This window comes from Tupaia chinensis, unplaced genomic scaffold, assembly GCF_000334495.1.
Source record: "Tupaia chinensis unplaced genomic scaffold, TupChi_1.0 Scaffold000153_1, whole genome shotgun sequence".
NCBI lineage: Eukaryota > Metazoa > Chordata > Mammalia > Scandentia > Tupaiidae > Tupaia > Tupaia belangeri.
Genome location: NW_006159624.1, coordinates 928,539 through 943,686, shown reverse-complemented (window position 1 = coordinate 943,686; position 15,148 = coordinate 928,539). Strand labels below are relative to the sequence as shown.

The 15,148-nt window shown below is 37.9% G+C and overlaps 1 protein-coding gene across 3 annotated transcripts in view; it reads right to left on the bottom strand.

Moving 5' to 3' along the window:
• The window catches only part of RNF20 (ring finger protein 20), a 39,342-nt gene that overhangs the window by 4,785 nt on the left and 19,409 nt on the right, over positions 1 to 15,148 (bottom strand). For all 3 annotated transcript variants that reach the window (XM_006145559.3, XM_006145560.3, XM_027770695.1), the window contains exons 6-15: positions 13,531 to 13,649; positions 11,464 to 11,610; positions 11,219 to 11,296; positions 10,909 to 11,028; positions 8,457 to 8,636; positions 6,207 to 6,342; positions 5,846 to 5,967; positions 5,361 to 5,731; positions 3,562 to 3,679; positions 2,548 to 2,697 (exon numbers count right to left, since the gene is read on the bottom strand). In XM_006145559.3, the coding sequence (XP_006145621.1) occupies positions 2,548 to 2,697; positions 3,562 to 3,679; positions 5,361 to 5,731; positions 5,846 to 5,967; positions 6,207 to 6,342; positions 8,457 to 8,636; positions 10,909 to 11,028; positions 11,219 to 11,296; positions 11,464 to 11,610; positions 13,531 to 13,649 (1,541 nt within the window). The remainder of the gene's footprint in view (positions 1 to 2,547; positions 2,698 to 3,561; positions 3,680 to 5,360; positions 5,732 to 5,845; positions 5,968 to 6,206; positions 6,343 to 8,456; positions 8,637 to 10,908; positions 11,029 to 11,218; positions 11,297 to 11,463; positions 11,611 to 13,530; positions 13,650 to 15,148) is intronic.

Here is a 15,148-nt window from a genome sequence, read left to right as displayed (position 1 = left end):
CGACTACGTGGGAGTCCAGCGACATAGCCATTACGCTAACTGCTGGTCCCTTTTTTTTTGTTGGTTTTTTTTTCAGAGAGCAATGCTTTGTTTTTGCTTATGGGGGCATGTGCTCATGTGAGAGAGAGAGAGAGAGAGAAAGAATGAAAAATCACCCTCCAGGGGGTATGGCCATGCCACAGTTCTTTCAATTCTCCTCCTGGGATTTTAGGCACATATGCACACATGCCTGGTGTATTTTTCAAGTCACCAGATATGGGACTCAAATTCCACAGTCAGCTATAAGGGATCTGGCCACCTTAAGCTCTTTGCCACTTCCTGGCCTGAGGCTTAGTTTTAAAAAGCTTAGTTTTATCACTAGGTTAGCCCAAAGAATGCAGAAGTCCTATTATCTAAAGTTACTGGCACTGCTTATCGGTTTCATACTCATTAACTAATCTGTACTCAAAGTCAACTAAGGCAGATCATAGTTACACCTACCCTAATCTAGCAAACTGTCAAAGAGCAGCTGGTTTGGAGAACTTCTATCATAAAAACTCACATTTTCTCATACATTTCCACAGTTACAACACTGAATTTAATCTATGAACGCTCCTACAGTTGCAAACATCCAAAGTTTCATAACAAGCTGACAGGTGATGAATGGTATCTAAAAGTAGTTTTCAGACTGAGCATCTTTTCATGTTTCAGAGTCATTTGTATTCTTTTCTGTGAACTATTCATATCTTTTGCCTGCTCTTGAATTGTTGGGTTTTTCCCTAACATTTTTCAAAGTTTTTATATATTAGAAAAATAAGCCCTTTTGTGATACCAGTTAAGCATATTTTTTTTCTTCTTGTCACTTAATCATTTGGCTTAGCTAACAGTGTTTTTTGCCATGCGGAAGTTTTAGATTTTTTTTTCCCTTTCATAACTGAAAATTATCACTCTATCTTTCATGTTTTCTAGGCTTTTATGAATAATTAGAAAAGTCTTTTCTGTTTCCAATTTACAAAGGTATTTAACTGTTTTATTCTAGCTCTTTGAATGGATTCATTTTTTAAATACCGTATCTATGATCCATTTGGAAATAATCCTAGGGTAAAGTTCTTTTCTGTTTTTTTTTTTTTTTGGAGAGGATTTTTTTTTTTTTTTTTTTTTTTGGAGAGGATTTTTTTTTTTTTTTTTTTTTTTGGAGAGGATTTTTTTTTTTTTTTTTTTTTTTGGAGAGGATTTTTTTTTTTTTTTTTTTTTTTGGAGAGGATTTTTTTTTTTTTCTTTTTTGCTATAGGGCACATGCACTCGCCAGACAGACAGAGAGAGATAGAGAGACAGAAAGAGAGAAATCACCCCTGGGGGGATGGTCACACCACAATCCCTTCTCCTCCATTCTCCTCTCGGGATCTTGGGCACACATGCACACACGCCCGGTGTGAATTTTAAGCCACCGGGTCTGGGACGCAAACCACAGTCGACTACGTGGCAGTCCAGCGACATAGCCATTACACTAACTGCTGGTTCCCAGGGTAAAGTGTTAAACTGTGTATCCAAATTTTAAAATTTCTGCCCCACTACAATTAACCTCCTTTTCCCCACTGATTAAAAACTGTATCTTTAGCATATATTAAATACTCATGAGTACTGGGATCTATTTCTGGATTTTCTACTCAGTTCTAATAGTCTGTCTAGTAGTCACAATCTATTTACCTACTAAAACTTTATGTTTTAACCTCTGGAGAGACCTCATTGGTATCACATTAATTTCAGATATTAACTTAGGAAGAAGTAACACTTTTATCTTGAGTCATCCTAGTTGGAACATAGTATGTCTTTCTTTCCACTTTTTCTATTGTAGAATCTACTAATAGTAAAGTTTCCTGGTAATTACTTTAAAAATAAGAAAGTAGTAATCACTAGATTTAAGAAAAAACAAAATTCTGCATTTAACAAAAGGAAGATATATAGGATCTAATGACATATTCTTTCCAAAGTGTTTAATGTTCAGAAAACCATTCAAACTATCTAACCTCATTTTTATCATTTTATTGTTCTTAAAACAATGAAGGCACTCCTAGCAATGAACAAATACATGGTATTTCCAACTATTTTTGGTCTTATTATTGAATGTTAATAAAAATTCAATGGAACTTAAAAATAAAGAAATACATGTTCATTATAAGAACTGTAGTTTTATAGTTCCCTGATCCAGAAATCATAGTTAACATACTAGCTATTTATTTATAACTTATTTTGGGAAGCATAGTTTTGTCACTTTCATGTATCTATAATCATAATGTGCATACAATTTTTTATTCTCTTTTTCATTTTATATTTACTATATCCCGTTTCCAGGTCAGCAAAGAAAAGTCCTCAATAAACAGTACTTAAACAATGGGCTATCCATTTGAAATTTCCTATTCACAAATACACAAAACAAAACAATGAAAAGATGAAAGACTTCATATAAAAACAAACAAACAAAAAAAAAAGGGAAATAATTTACTGGCAGTAACTTGTCTAGTAATATTTAATATTTACGAATTCAATTAAATAAACGAATGTGCCCACCTGCTTAGCCATGGCCAGCTTCTTCTGCAGATATTCTATCTGCTCCTCTACTGCCCGAATCTTCCTCAAGGCATCTTCATCAGCCATCTTCTTGTTCTCTTTCTTTTCTTTGTCCTCTAGATCTTTGAGTCTCTGCCTTAGATCTTCCAACTATAGGAGAAAAGGAATCACATAGAAACACAGGCTACACTATAAAACTTTTTTTAAAATTAATACCATGCAGAGATAGAGGAACCATAACACCAAAATAACCCTTATAGAACTATGGATAAATGACATACTAATATACCACATTAAACATTGTTTTAATATAACTTCATTCCAATATTACATACTTCTAGGAACAATATTTCTGAATTGTATAAACTTACCTTTCTTTTGAACAGTGGTACTATTCCTTTTTTCCCCCCCAAATTTTAACAGTATAAGACATTCCTCCCAGCAGTTAGCGTAATGGCTATGTCGCTGGACTCCCACGTAGTTGACCGCGGTTCGAGTCCCGGACCCGGTGGCTTAAACTCACGCCGGGCGCGTGTGCATGCGTGCCCAAGATCCCGACAGGAGAAAGGAGGAGAAGGGATTGCAGCGTGGCCATCCCCCTTGGGGGGTGATTTCTTGCTTTCTGTCTCTCTGTCTCTCTCTGTCTTCCTGGCGAGCACACGCACCCTATAGCAACAACAAAAAACAAACAAACAAAAAACCTCTCCAAAAAAAAAGATATCCCTCCCAAGAGCAATCAGAAAAAGACAATCACTGTAGCAGTATTTTAAAGCGAGCACTAAAATGTTTGAAAAAGCTACTCCTGCTCTGAGTAATTCTGATATATATATATATATAAGCACCTTGTGGAAAATCCTAAAATCCCTACTTTAGATGGTTTTTGAAAGGGCGGAAAATTTGCTGAATTAAACAATAACTTTAAAAATAAAGAAACACCTTGAAAAGTATCGAGGAAAAGCAATGAAAGGAAATGAAGTTTTTCACCAGAATGACAGGCACAGCAGACTAGATTACCTCTGCCTTCGACTTCTTCTCGGCTGCCATTAACTGAACTTTGTCTCTCTGTTCCTTTGGGGCAGAGCGGTACATATCTAGTAACAGTTTCATCTCCTTCTGGCTCTCCTGTGCCTTCCTATGACAGCAGAGAGATAAAAAGGGGAACAATATAATGAGAAAACAAAGGGCATCTGAACAAGGGCATTTTGAATTGAGCAGAATATTTGAATATTTTTCAAGTTTTACTTCACGTTTATAGCATATCTAAAAGTCAAATTTTTAAACAGACTATCAAGAGACTTGATAAACTTCAAGATAAACTCAGAAAGTACAGAAAAGCAAGCTATATAAATGAATCATTTGTCCCTTTAGATAAAATCTTAAAGATACAAAAGTTATAAAATAAACATTTATAGTTTTTATTACACAAGCACATTTCTGTGGCCCCACTCTTGGATACTGAGATTTAATAGTTCAGGGATAGGGTCCAGGAATGTATTTTAAAAAGTCACTCAGGGGACCAGCAGATGGCAGAATGGTCACATCGCTGGACTCCCACATAGTCGACTGCAGTTTGAGTCCCAGATCTGGTGGCTTAAAACTCAGATCAGGCACAGTGTGTGCATGCCCAAAATCCCAAGAGGAGAATGGAGAAGGGACTGTGGTGTGTTCATCCCTCAGGGGGTTGATTTTTCACTTTCTGTCTCTCTGTCTCTCCAGAGAGCACACACACCCTATAGCAAAAATCTCTCAAAAAAAAAAGAAAAAAGTCACTCAGATAATTCTGATCCTCCACTTGAAAAAAAAAAAAATCCATTAAAAGGGGTCAAAAAGATAAAAACAGGAAAGTTGAAAACATAATGCAAATGCTAGATTTAATATTAATAGTTGAATGATTAACCATCAGCTGAACAAAAAGGTTTCAAGGTTTCATCTCTTACTCAATTATTATACTTAACTGTACTTTTACATATCAATGGAGTTCAAGCATTTTGAGCACAGTGGTCCCTCAAATCCAAACATCAACAAAGGGTTCACCATAAGTAATAGGAAGCAAGAAGTCACCAGTTCTCCCAAGATCCTGGGAGAAGACTTGAGGAGAAGGGATTGTGGTGTAGCCATCCCTCCTGGGGGGTGATTTCTCACTTTCCCTTTCTCTTTGTCTCTCCAGGAAGCGCATGCTCCCTACAGCAAAAATCTGACCAAGAAAAAAAAAGAAATAACCAGTTCTACCAGAGAAGACATTGGTCATATAGGAGGAGGGGCAACATAAGAAATTATGACAAAGATCAAGTTTCACTGGTTAAGAATTAAGGTCTATCTTACTATTTCAATAGCTGTAGGAGTAAACCTCCCAACAAATCTCTTAAAATGATTAGGCATAACCATGAGCTAGTTTACTCTCAGCAAACAGATCAGATACTGTTCAAATCAGAGTAAGCAAGTGCTATATTTAATTTAATTTAATTTAAACAATTAATGTCAGCAATCTGCCTAAATCTAATAAACAGCAACAGTCGTTTCCAGTAATTCTCAAGAATATTACTTCAAGCATGACAAAATTTGAATTCATGAAGAATAGAGCCACAGCCATGGGGTCAACTGATACTTGATCTCTGAACCATACTATATAGTAGCTATGCATGCTGTTTTGACTGTTCACTTGATCCAGATTTGAGACCACATTAACTGTACGTTTAATTATAGCTAAAATATTCTAATACTCAGAGAAGCCACGATATAACCAAACATTTCACACATGATGTTCAAACCTTAACTTCTGAATCAGAACCAGTTACTCTACACGGTGCTCTTACTTGAGTTCAATCTTCAATTGTTTGATAATTTCTGCTTCTTTTTTCCTTCCATCATCGTGTTTTCCTTTCTCTTTATCCTTAGCAGAATCTCGCTCTTTCTCTGACTCTTTCAGTTTTTGTTTTTCGCGTTCTCTCTCCTTTTCCTTCTCCCGTTCTCTTTCTCTCTCCCTCTCCTTCTCTCGCCTTTCTCGTTCTCGCTCTTCCTCATCCCGTTTGGATTTCATTTCATTGACATCCTCCTGAGATGCCTTGGATGCTGAGGACTGGGTGGATGATTCTTCAGAGTCTTGTTTTAGCTCTGCAGGCTCGTCCTTCGGGTCCTCAGTACTAGACTGAGACTGTAGGAGAGCACTGCCACTACGCAGACGTGTCTAGAACAAAGAGAGAAAAAATGCACATGGCTTATGGTGACCACCCTGTCTATCTCACTCAAAAACCGCTTTACAAATTTAATAGCAAATGACACTTATTCTCCTCCTGGTTACCTTATTTAAGTCAGACTGGGCTTCTCTCAGTTTCCGCTTATACCTCAGGACCTCCCCCTTCAGCTGGTGATTGTGATTCTGGAGGCTACTGATGAGATGGCGCATCTCCCGGTTTATAGGGCCTTAAATACAGCAACAGCACGGTTATAAGGAACTGTGACATGGACAAAGGCACCAAGAGAGAAAGTGCAGGACACATCAGGAACCTCTTAGAAATAGGGAGAATTACTGAAAGAAAGATTCCTTCCCAGAAAATGAAAACAAAACTAGTCAACCTGAGTCAAAAAAATATATATAGAAAATAAAATAGCTTTCAAGGCAATTACAGCAGACAAACTCCAGGGTGGAGTGAGAATTATACCTGCTTGTTCATTGGCAGCGAGGGTTTGTTCAAATTCTATTCTCAGCATTTCATACTCTTTCCGGACCTGGGCCAGGGTATCTTCTAGCTGGATCACTTCAGTCCTCAGCTTCTTATGAAGACTAACCTCATCTCGCTACGCAAAGAAAAAAAAATCAAGAATTATTATTAAAATGTATAAATATCATATTCTATTCATCAGTCTCCTAAATCTGATCTATAAGGATCAAAAAGACCAAAATAAATAAAGCCAAGAACAGATTACGCAGAAAATTTCCATTCGATCAGTACTCAATGAATAACAAATAGCTACAAATTATTTATTTGGACACTGGAGGGATACTGAAGAAATAAAGGAAATAGCCATGAACGCTAAGAATACTACAATTTAATTGGAAAATTAAACTGAAATAGCACAAAAGCTGGGACCAGCAGTTAGCGTAATGGCTATGTCACTGGACTCCCATGTAGTCGACCGCAGTTTGAGTCCCAGACCCAGTGGCTTAAAACTCATGCCGGGCGCATGTGCATGCGTGCCCAAGATCCCAAGAGGAGAACGGAGGAGAATGGATTGCAGCGTGGCCATCCCCCCTGGGGGGTGATTTCTCGCTTTCTGTCTCTCCCGTCTCTGTCTGTCTGGTGAACACACATACCCTATAGCAAAAACCTCTCAAAAAAAAAAAAAAATAGCACAAAAGCATATGTAAAGTAGCATACAAATCACTTGGCTGGCACATATCAGAAAAAACTACAATCACACATTTCTTTTTCACTCCTAAGCTATGTATGATAGTATAATCTATCTGTTCCTTATGGGACTGCCATAATATATGGTCTGTCATTGACCAAAATATCACTATGGGACACATGACTATACTACAAATGTTACCTTAAGCACCATGGGCAATCAAAACTCAATATATGAATAAATTTCTGCCTTTTACAAAATTATATCGGGGTTGGGACAAGCAGTTGGCATAATGGCTATGTCACTAGACTCTCATGTAGTCGATCACGGTTCAAGTCCTGGACCCGGTGGCTTAAGCTCACGCCGGATGCATGTGCATGCATGCCCAAGATCCCAAGAGGAGAATGGAGGAGGAGGAACTGTGGCATGGTCATCCCCCCTGGGGGGTGATTTCTTGCTTTCTGTCTGTCTCTCTCTGTCTTCCTGGTGAGTGCACATGCCCTATAGCAAAAATCTCTCCAAAAAAAAAAATTATACAGGGCTAGCAAGTGCATGGTGGTTAAGGCACGGGACTTCCACATAGTTGACCATAGTTCAAGTCCTGGACCTGGTGGCTTACTTTCTTGCTTACCTCTCTCTCTGATGAGTTCATGTGCCCTAAAGCAAATTTAAAAATAGTAATGTTAATAAATAAAATTAAATAAATAATTATTTTAAAAAAAGAAATTATATACAGGTGCCGTGATATGCTATAATGGCATGTAAGCAATGATTCTGCTTCCACTATTTTCCCTCATATACATAAGCTCCAGCCATTATGCTTATGTATGTGTGCATGTGTGTATATGTGTGTGCATGTGTATATACATATAGTATATATATTGTGTGTGTATACACATACACACACATATACACACACGTACACACATATATATACACACACACCATACACAAACACACACACACACGTTGTTGTTTTTAGTTTACTACAGGGTGTGTGCTCACCAAAGAGAGACAGAGAGACAGAGGTAGAGAAAGTGAGAAATCACCCCAAAGGGGGATGGCCATGCCACAATCCCTTCTCCATTGTCCTATCAGGACTTTGGACATGCACGCACATGTGCCCAGTGTAATTTTCAAGCCACTAGGTCTGGGACTCAAACCACACAACCAGTCATGTGGGTTCCAGTCACCTTAATGTCCAGGCCAACTGCTAGACTAGCTCCAGCCACATGAAACTATCCTTCATATCTTCATACATACTGTTCTCTCTACTGGAAATGTCCTTCTCCTTTCAACTAACAATAAACCTGCATTTATCCTTAAGCTTCATACTTCATTTTCTCAAGTGGAATCAGGAAGGTCCCACAGTCAAATCAGAAGCTCTGTCTCGTCTATCACTGTATTTTTTGTCTATATGCTGCTATTGTACCACATTGCATTCTAATGGACACTCTTATTCCCTAGACAGAATATCCTGGAGGGTAGGAATTCTGTCATCTCATCTTTGTACACCGACCCAAGGTGAAGCTTGTACACAGAACATGAAGCAATGCTGTTACCTCAATGAGCTCAACCTGGCGTTGGTGGGTTCCCCTGGTGCCATGAAGCAGGGTCCGAGCCTCATCCAAGTGTGCTTTCAACTGTAGGCTCTCGTTGTAGAGGACCGAGAACTGTGACTGCATGCAGCGGTACTCTGGAGTTTCCTTAACCACTTCTTCCACAGCACTCCGCAATTCCACCTTAGGAGGAACCAAAGAAAGGGAAAAGCAAAACCTAGCATCTGTGCCCCAGATGCTACCCAAGAAATAAAATTCTAAACTCACCAATATCCTGCACAACTGAAATGATCTTTGTAAAAGTTATGAAGTCTATCTACCCATTCCTCTAGTTACGTAAATTATAGCCCAAATTAGATCACCCAAGCAGTGGATATATCCTGGATACACTGCATTCTTTTCCCAAAAAAACTGTCTTGATATGTGCTTTACACTGTGTCAAACTGGACCCAAGGACACTAGAACCACCAGGAGAAGAGACCTATAATATCTGTTAGGATGCTTATTTTAAAGACCCTAAAGAAGGAAAGTTCTAACAAGTTTGAAAATTGGCAGGATTGGGACCAGCAGTTAGTGTAATGGCTATGTTGCTGAACTCCCATGTAGCTGACCGCGGTTCGAGTCCCGGACCCGGTGGCTTAAACTCACACCGGGCATGTGTGTGTGCATACCCAAGATCCCAAGAGGAGAATGGAGGAGAAGGGATGGCGGCGTGGCCACCCCCCCGGGGGGTGATTTCTCGCTTTCTGTCTTGTCTTCTGTCTTTCTGACAAACGCATGTACCCTATAGGAAAAACCTCTCCAAAAAAAAAATTGGCAGGATCACGGATGGTACTGCCTGCTGTTTTTCAGCAGTGGGAAACTGCAGGGCCAGATCTGTGGCCCACCACTGGGTGATGGACACGTGAATGGCCTACCCGCCCTCAGTATATCCAGGCTCCTGCATATATTTCGTATGCCCAATTTTTATTTAATCCATTCAGAATCTCAGCCTACTTTACCCTATTCCTCATAACTTTTAAGATAGAGCATATTTAGTCTACAGACCTGTACAGGTTGTTTTAAACCCTTTTCAGAATAAGGTGAGACACAGGTAATTGGTAAGCATTTATGTTGTGAAATGATTACCACAATCAAACTGATTAATGTATCACCTCAGTTACTGTTTGTGTAGTGAAAACATTTAAGATCTACTTAACATATTCAAGCATAGAATATAGCATTACTAACTATAGTCACAATGCTGCATATTAGATTCCAGAATTTATTCACCCTGAAATTTTGGATGCTATCCCCATTGCCCACATCACCTACTCCCTCATAATCGTTTTACTCTCTGCTTCTATGAACTCAACTTCTTTTTTGTCTCTGTGTCCAGCTTATTTCATTTAGCATACTATCGGTGCAGGCTGTCACAAATGATATGCTTTCTTTTTTTATAGAAGAAAACAGTATTCCTTTGTGTATCTATATTATATTTTCTTTTGTGATTTTTTTTTTTCTTTTCTTTTTCTTTCTTTTTGGAGAAGTTTTTGCTATAGGGCGCGTGCACTCGCCAGAAAGACAGAGAGAGACAGAGAGACAGAAAGCGAGAAATCACCCCCCCAGGGGGATGGCCACACTGCAATCCCTTCTCCTCCATTCTCCTCTCGGGATCTTGAGCACACGCATACGCACGTGTCCGCGGTGAGTTTAAACCACTGGGTCTGGGACTTGAACCACTGTCAACATAGCCATTAGGCTAACTGCTGGTCCTATCTATACTATATTTTCTTTATCCACTCAGTGTACAGATCTCTTAGCTCTTAGGTTAAATTTATTTCTAAGGTTTGTTTTTTATTGTTGTTGCTGTTGTATTTTGATGCTATAGTCAAATCGGATCATTCTCTTTTTTTTCCCCCCATACAGTTTGTTGGTAGTGTATAGAAACAACTAATTTTTGTATGCTGATTTTGTATTCTGCAACTTTACTGAATTAATTTATAGTTCTACCAGTTTGGGGGTGAAGTCATCAGTGTTTTCTACATATAAGATGTCATATGCAAACAGAGACAATTTCATTTCTCCCTTTCCCATCTGGCATCCTTATATTGGGTTGTTATAAAAGTCATGACATATTTTTTCTGTCTTGCTATGCAAAAATGTGTCATGACTTTTCCGACAACCCAGCATTTCTTACTCTAGCTTGAATAGTCTGGCTAGGACTTCCAGTACTATGCTGAATAAAAAAGGCAAGAATGTCTTATTCCTGAGCTCAGAGACAAACCTTTCAACTTTTCGGCATTGAGTATTATGTGTGGGCTTGTCATAAATGGCCTTTTGTTGAGTTTTTGTCATGAAGGAAGGTGAATGCTGTCTATTTTTCTTTTTCCTTATAAATAACAGATTCACAAGAATGTATGTGAGTTCATCAACAAAGTCTTAATTTACTGCCCTCTAGAGATGTGCCCCCTACCTTTAGCTTTTCATTTTGTGTAGTGACCTCCTCAAAGTCTTGCCGAAGTTTCTCCAGTTCACAGTGACGGTTCTGAGCCAACTCTTTGTTCTCCTCAAGCTCTGCATTCATTTCCTCAAACTAGGGAGATGTAGGAAGACAGCAAAATGAGAATAAAGAAAAAGAGTTCCACTTCTAAGCTTCCCATATTTACTAAACCACTCTTCTCACAAAATCCCACTTTGCAACCTTGTGAACACAACCCTAAGTCCCAAGGCACAAGCCCTGACATCAGGTCAAAAACTGTGTCCTGACTAGATCACTAACTTACCTTCCGGGCATTGATAGTGATGGTGCCACCATAGAGACTGCTCCCTGCTCCATATACCTTATAACCTTTTGAATTCACCTACAGAAAAAAACAAAGATTCTTCAGCAAGAAACTCTATGATTACAGTCTGATAACTAATATGCTTTCAAAGTGTCAGTTTTCTCTACTACTCAAGTTGATCCTTTCCATGAAGCCTCAAAAACGATTCTAGGTTCCAAACTGTAATACAATAAAACAGCACTGACCCGTTCTAGGACTTCTGCTAAGTGTCGGTTGAGTCGCTGTTCCCGCTTTCGAATTTTGTCAATATCCCACTGTAGGTCATCAATCATGGACTCCAGGACAGACACTCGTGACTCAGCTGTCTCCACTTTACTCTGCAACTTGGAGAACTACATCCCAACGACAGGCATTCAGAAAAAATATTTCATAAAAGAAATATCTATGTCACAAGCTTACATTTCAATCTCCACAAAGTTAAAACCACTGCTTACTCTCATTATAGAAAAGATTTAAGTAGAAGATGCATCACTTTTTTCCCAGTATATGAGTGTAAAACTGATTTCACAGATTGTTTTAGCAGTCTAGGTGAGTGACAATCACAAAAATGAAAGATGCCTGTAAAAACTTTCACATAAGGAAAAGACCACTTATAAGTCACTAATTGTATGCCTCTGAAAAGCACCATTTCTATAGACAGACCTACAAATCTATCAGAAAAATGTGTATTTTTAAGAGACAAGATATCCTTTATTTTATCGAATGTTTAGAAAAATTCAAAAAGACATCTTGAGCCCCAACTTTCTCTGCCAACAAATGATAATCTACATAGAACATTCTTTAAATTGACCCCAGAGCAATTTAGAATCAGATACTAAAAAGACACAAAAGTTAAACTGTTCTCTATTTAGGACCTTTACAACACTTAATACTATTTAATACTTTTAATTATAAAACTATTACATGTTCCTATTAATCTATACATACCCTTTCTGTTAGTTTTAAAACAGGGTCCCCAAATTATTTGAGTGGGGTTAGGGTCAACTTCAAGACTATGTTAAAAAAGGCATGTAGACTCTGCCTGATCTTGGGATACCCATCAGAAGATGTCAGCTGCCACATAACAAGTTCAACTACCCTAAGACTGCATGTTATAGAGGCAACTGCAGGAATTCCAGCAGACAACTAAGGTGAGCTGATAGGACATAAACAGCCAACCACGGCAGCCACGTTGGGTAGTTCCCACTTAAGCAAAACAATGTGCCCTCCAGCTTCATAACACTAACTGAAGGGCTAAAAAAAGGAAAACCTTTCCATCTTTATAATAGCACCTAGTTGATGTCTCATAACATGACAGAAGGCTATGATTTATTTGCTATATTCTAGTTTAGGTATAAGTGCTGCTGCTATACTTGAACACTAAAGGTCCATGAAAATCCATGTGTTAATAAACTCTCAGATGAGTCTCATGCAACCAGCCAAGCATGGACCTTAACTCCAACGTTTAAGAAACAGAGGAATATGGAGAACATGGGCTTTGAAGTTAAACAGACCTACATTCAAAACAGCTCAATTACTTTCTAGCTATGTACCCTCAGACTCGTCACTAACGTCTCTGAATTTATTTCCTTAGCAGTAACATGACAGTTGTTTTGTCATTAGAGATAATATTCATAAAGTACTTAAATGCTAGGGACTAAGTAAATAGGTAACTATTAAATTACTAATCAGCATGAGAGTTTGGTAGTCAAACTCTGGCAAGTCAAATTTCAGTGGAGTATCCTTTGAACTAAACCATGCCAATCAGTAGTATTGGAAGAGTGTTCTAAGCCTACCAGCACTTTAACACATTCCCTTTGTGTAAATAAATACCCAATTCTTGGCATGGTTTGGTCATGACCCTAATTGTGCCCAGATATGGACTAACAAGAAATTCCTCACGTTCCTAGGATATTATATATGCAGTAGTTCCTACTATCCCATTCTGTTCAATTTCTGCCAAGACATTCCTCAGTAACACTATACTCACTGGGTTTTTTTATATTTGAGGTAGTTCATTAACAGAGGGCATACAGTTTTTGTGTTTCATAAAATTCTACATAATGGCATTTCTTCCTAAAGACTAAGATCCTTAAACGTCTACTTAAGCAAAGGTGTCATTGAGGAGAAACACTCAATTACTTCCTTCTTTCCTTAACCTTTCCTCAGATTTTTATTTCTCAGAGCCCTGTATGTTCTTAAAAGAAAAAAAAAAAAAAAATCAGACAAAGTAAGACAACTAGAAACAGTCATCTCTCCTTTCTAGTTAGTACCTCCTGAGACATGGTATGATGTTTTTCCTGAAGGAGGTCTGTCAATTCCTGAAGCCTCATATTCTCTTGAGCAAGGAAGGAATTCAGCTCCTGCACTGCTTCCTCCACTATCAGATTATCTGAGGAAGAAGAACTGTAGTTTAGCATCAAGATTGTCAAAATTTAGGGGTGGTATAATGGTTAGGGCATTGTACACTCCCACATGGCCAAACAGGGTTTGAGTCTCAGACCTAGTGGCTTGCTTTCTCACTGTCCTTCTCTCTCTCTCTCTGTATCTCATTCTGGTCAAATTAAAATAAATAAATCAATAAATTAAAATAATAAATAAATAATATTTTTAAATAATAAATAAAATTAAGTAAAATAAATTTTTTAAAGTGTCTAAATATAAAACTATGTATCCTACCAAAATATTAGCATACTATTTCACTATATCTTCTTCAGTTTCAAGAAGTAGGCTGGTTTTTATTATTTTACATGAAGGATGAAATAACAAGAGGTAAGGTGACTTGCTTGAGTAACTTGGAGCCTAAGTCATTTAATTCTCATCCCTTTCTATAAAGGCAAATGTCTTGAGAAGTGGGAGTCCTACAACTTTATTCAGACAAGACACAATCCTCCAAAACACTGCATTTTAGGATTAAAGCAGAAGTATCTCTAATGTCAGACTTAAAAGTAATAGAGTTATATTTTATACGGCTATCAAAAATTCCTGTTAACAAACACCAACATGAAACATCTCTCTGTCAAGAGACAAAGAGGGGAGAGAAAGCAGAATTTCCATTTTTAAATAAGCATCTATAAAATCAGGAAGACTAAAGATAAGCATGTAGAGTTCTAGAATATTATGCTTAAGGAACTTCAGAAAAAAGCAAAATGCATACTATTTACGAGGCTGGTAGGTAAATTCTATAGAACTTATTACACTGAGTGAAGGTTTAGAATTGAATCACGAATACTATGACTCAAATCTGTATGTTATTAAGTGAACTCAGACATTCTCAGGATATATAACACCCTTTAAAGAGAGTTATCATAAGAAAAATTGTGTTGTGTCATATCACCTCTGGGCATCTGTTTCAGAACAGGTTGGTCCTGGGGTGGCTTTCACTGTTTTCAACGAGGACTGTTAATCAGAATCACTTGTGGAACTTTTAAAATAGACGGTTCCACAGGATCCATCTCATACTTACTAAATAAGAATCTCCATGGGAAGGATTAAAAATGAAAAGACAAAAAACAAAGATTATGCTCAGAAAATTCCCAAGGTCATTCTGATTCATAATCTGAGTTAAGAACTAGGGAATAAACTTTAGTCTTCTCAATATCCTAAACACTGAGACAAGCCTAGAATTCAATAAAAGCTCAATAAATATTTAGTGAACTAATAAGGCTTATAAAAACAATTCTTTTTCTTTAAAGAATTATTTTATTTAACTTTAATTATTTATTTTAATTTGAACATAGAAAAACGGGGCAGGGGTTGGGGGGTGAAGGGAGCAAACAGTCAGGTCCAGGATTCAAATCACAGTCGGCCATCGGCCATGTGGGAGTCCAGCGCCCTTAACCATCATGCCACCCGGTCCCAATGTAACTCTTTTGAATCAAGGGCCAAAAT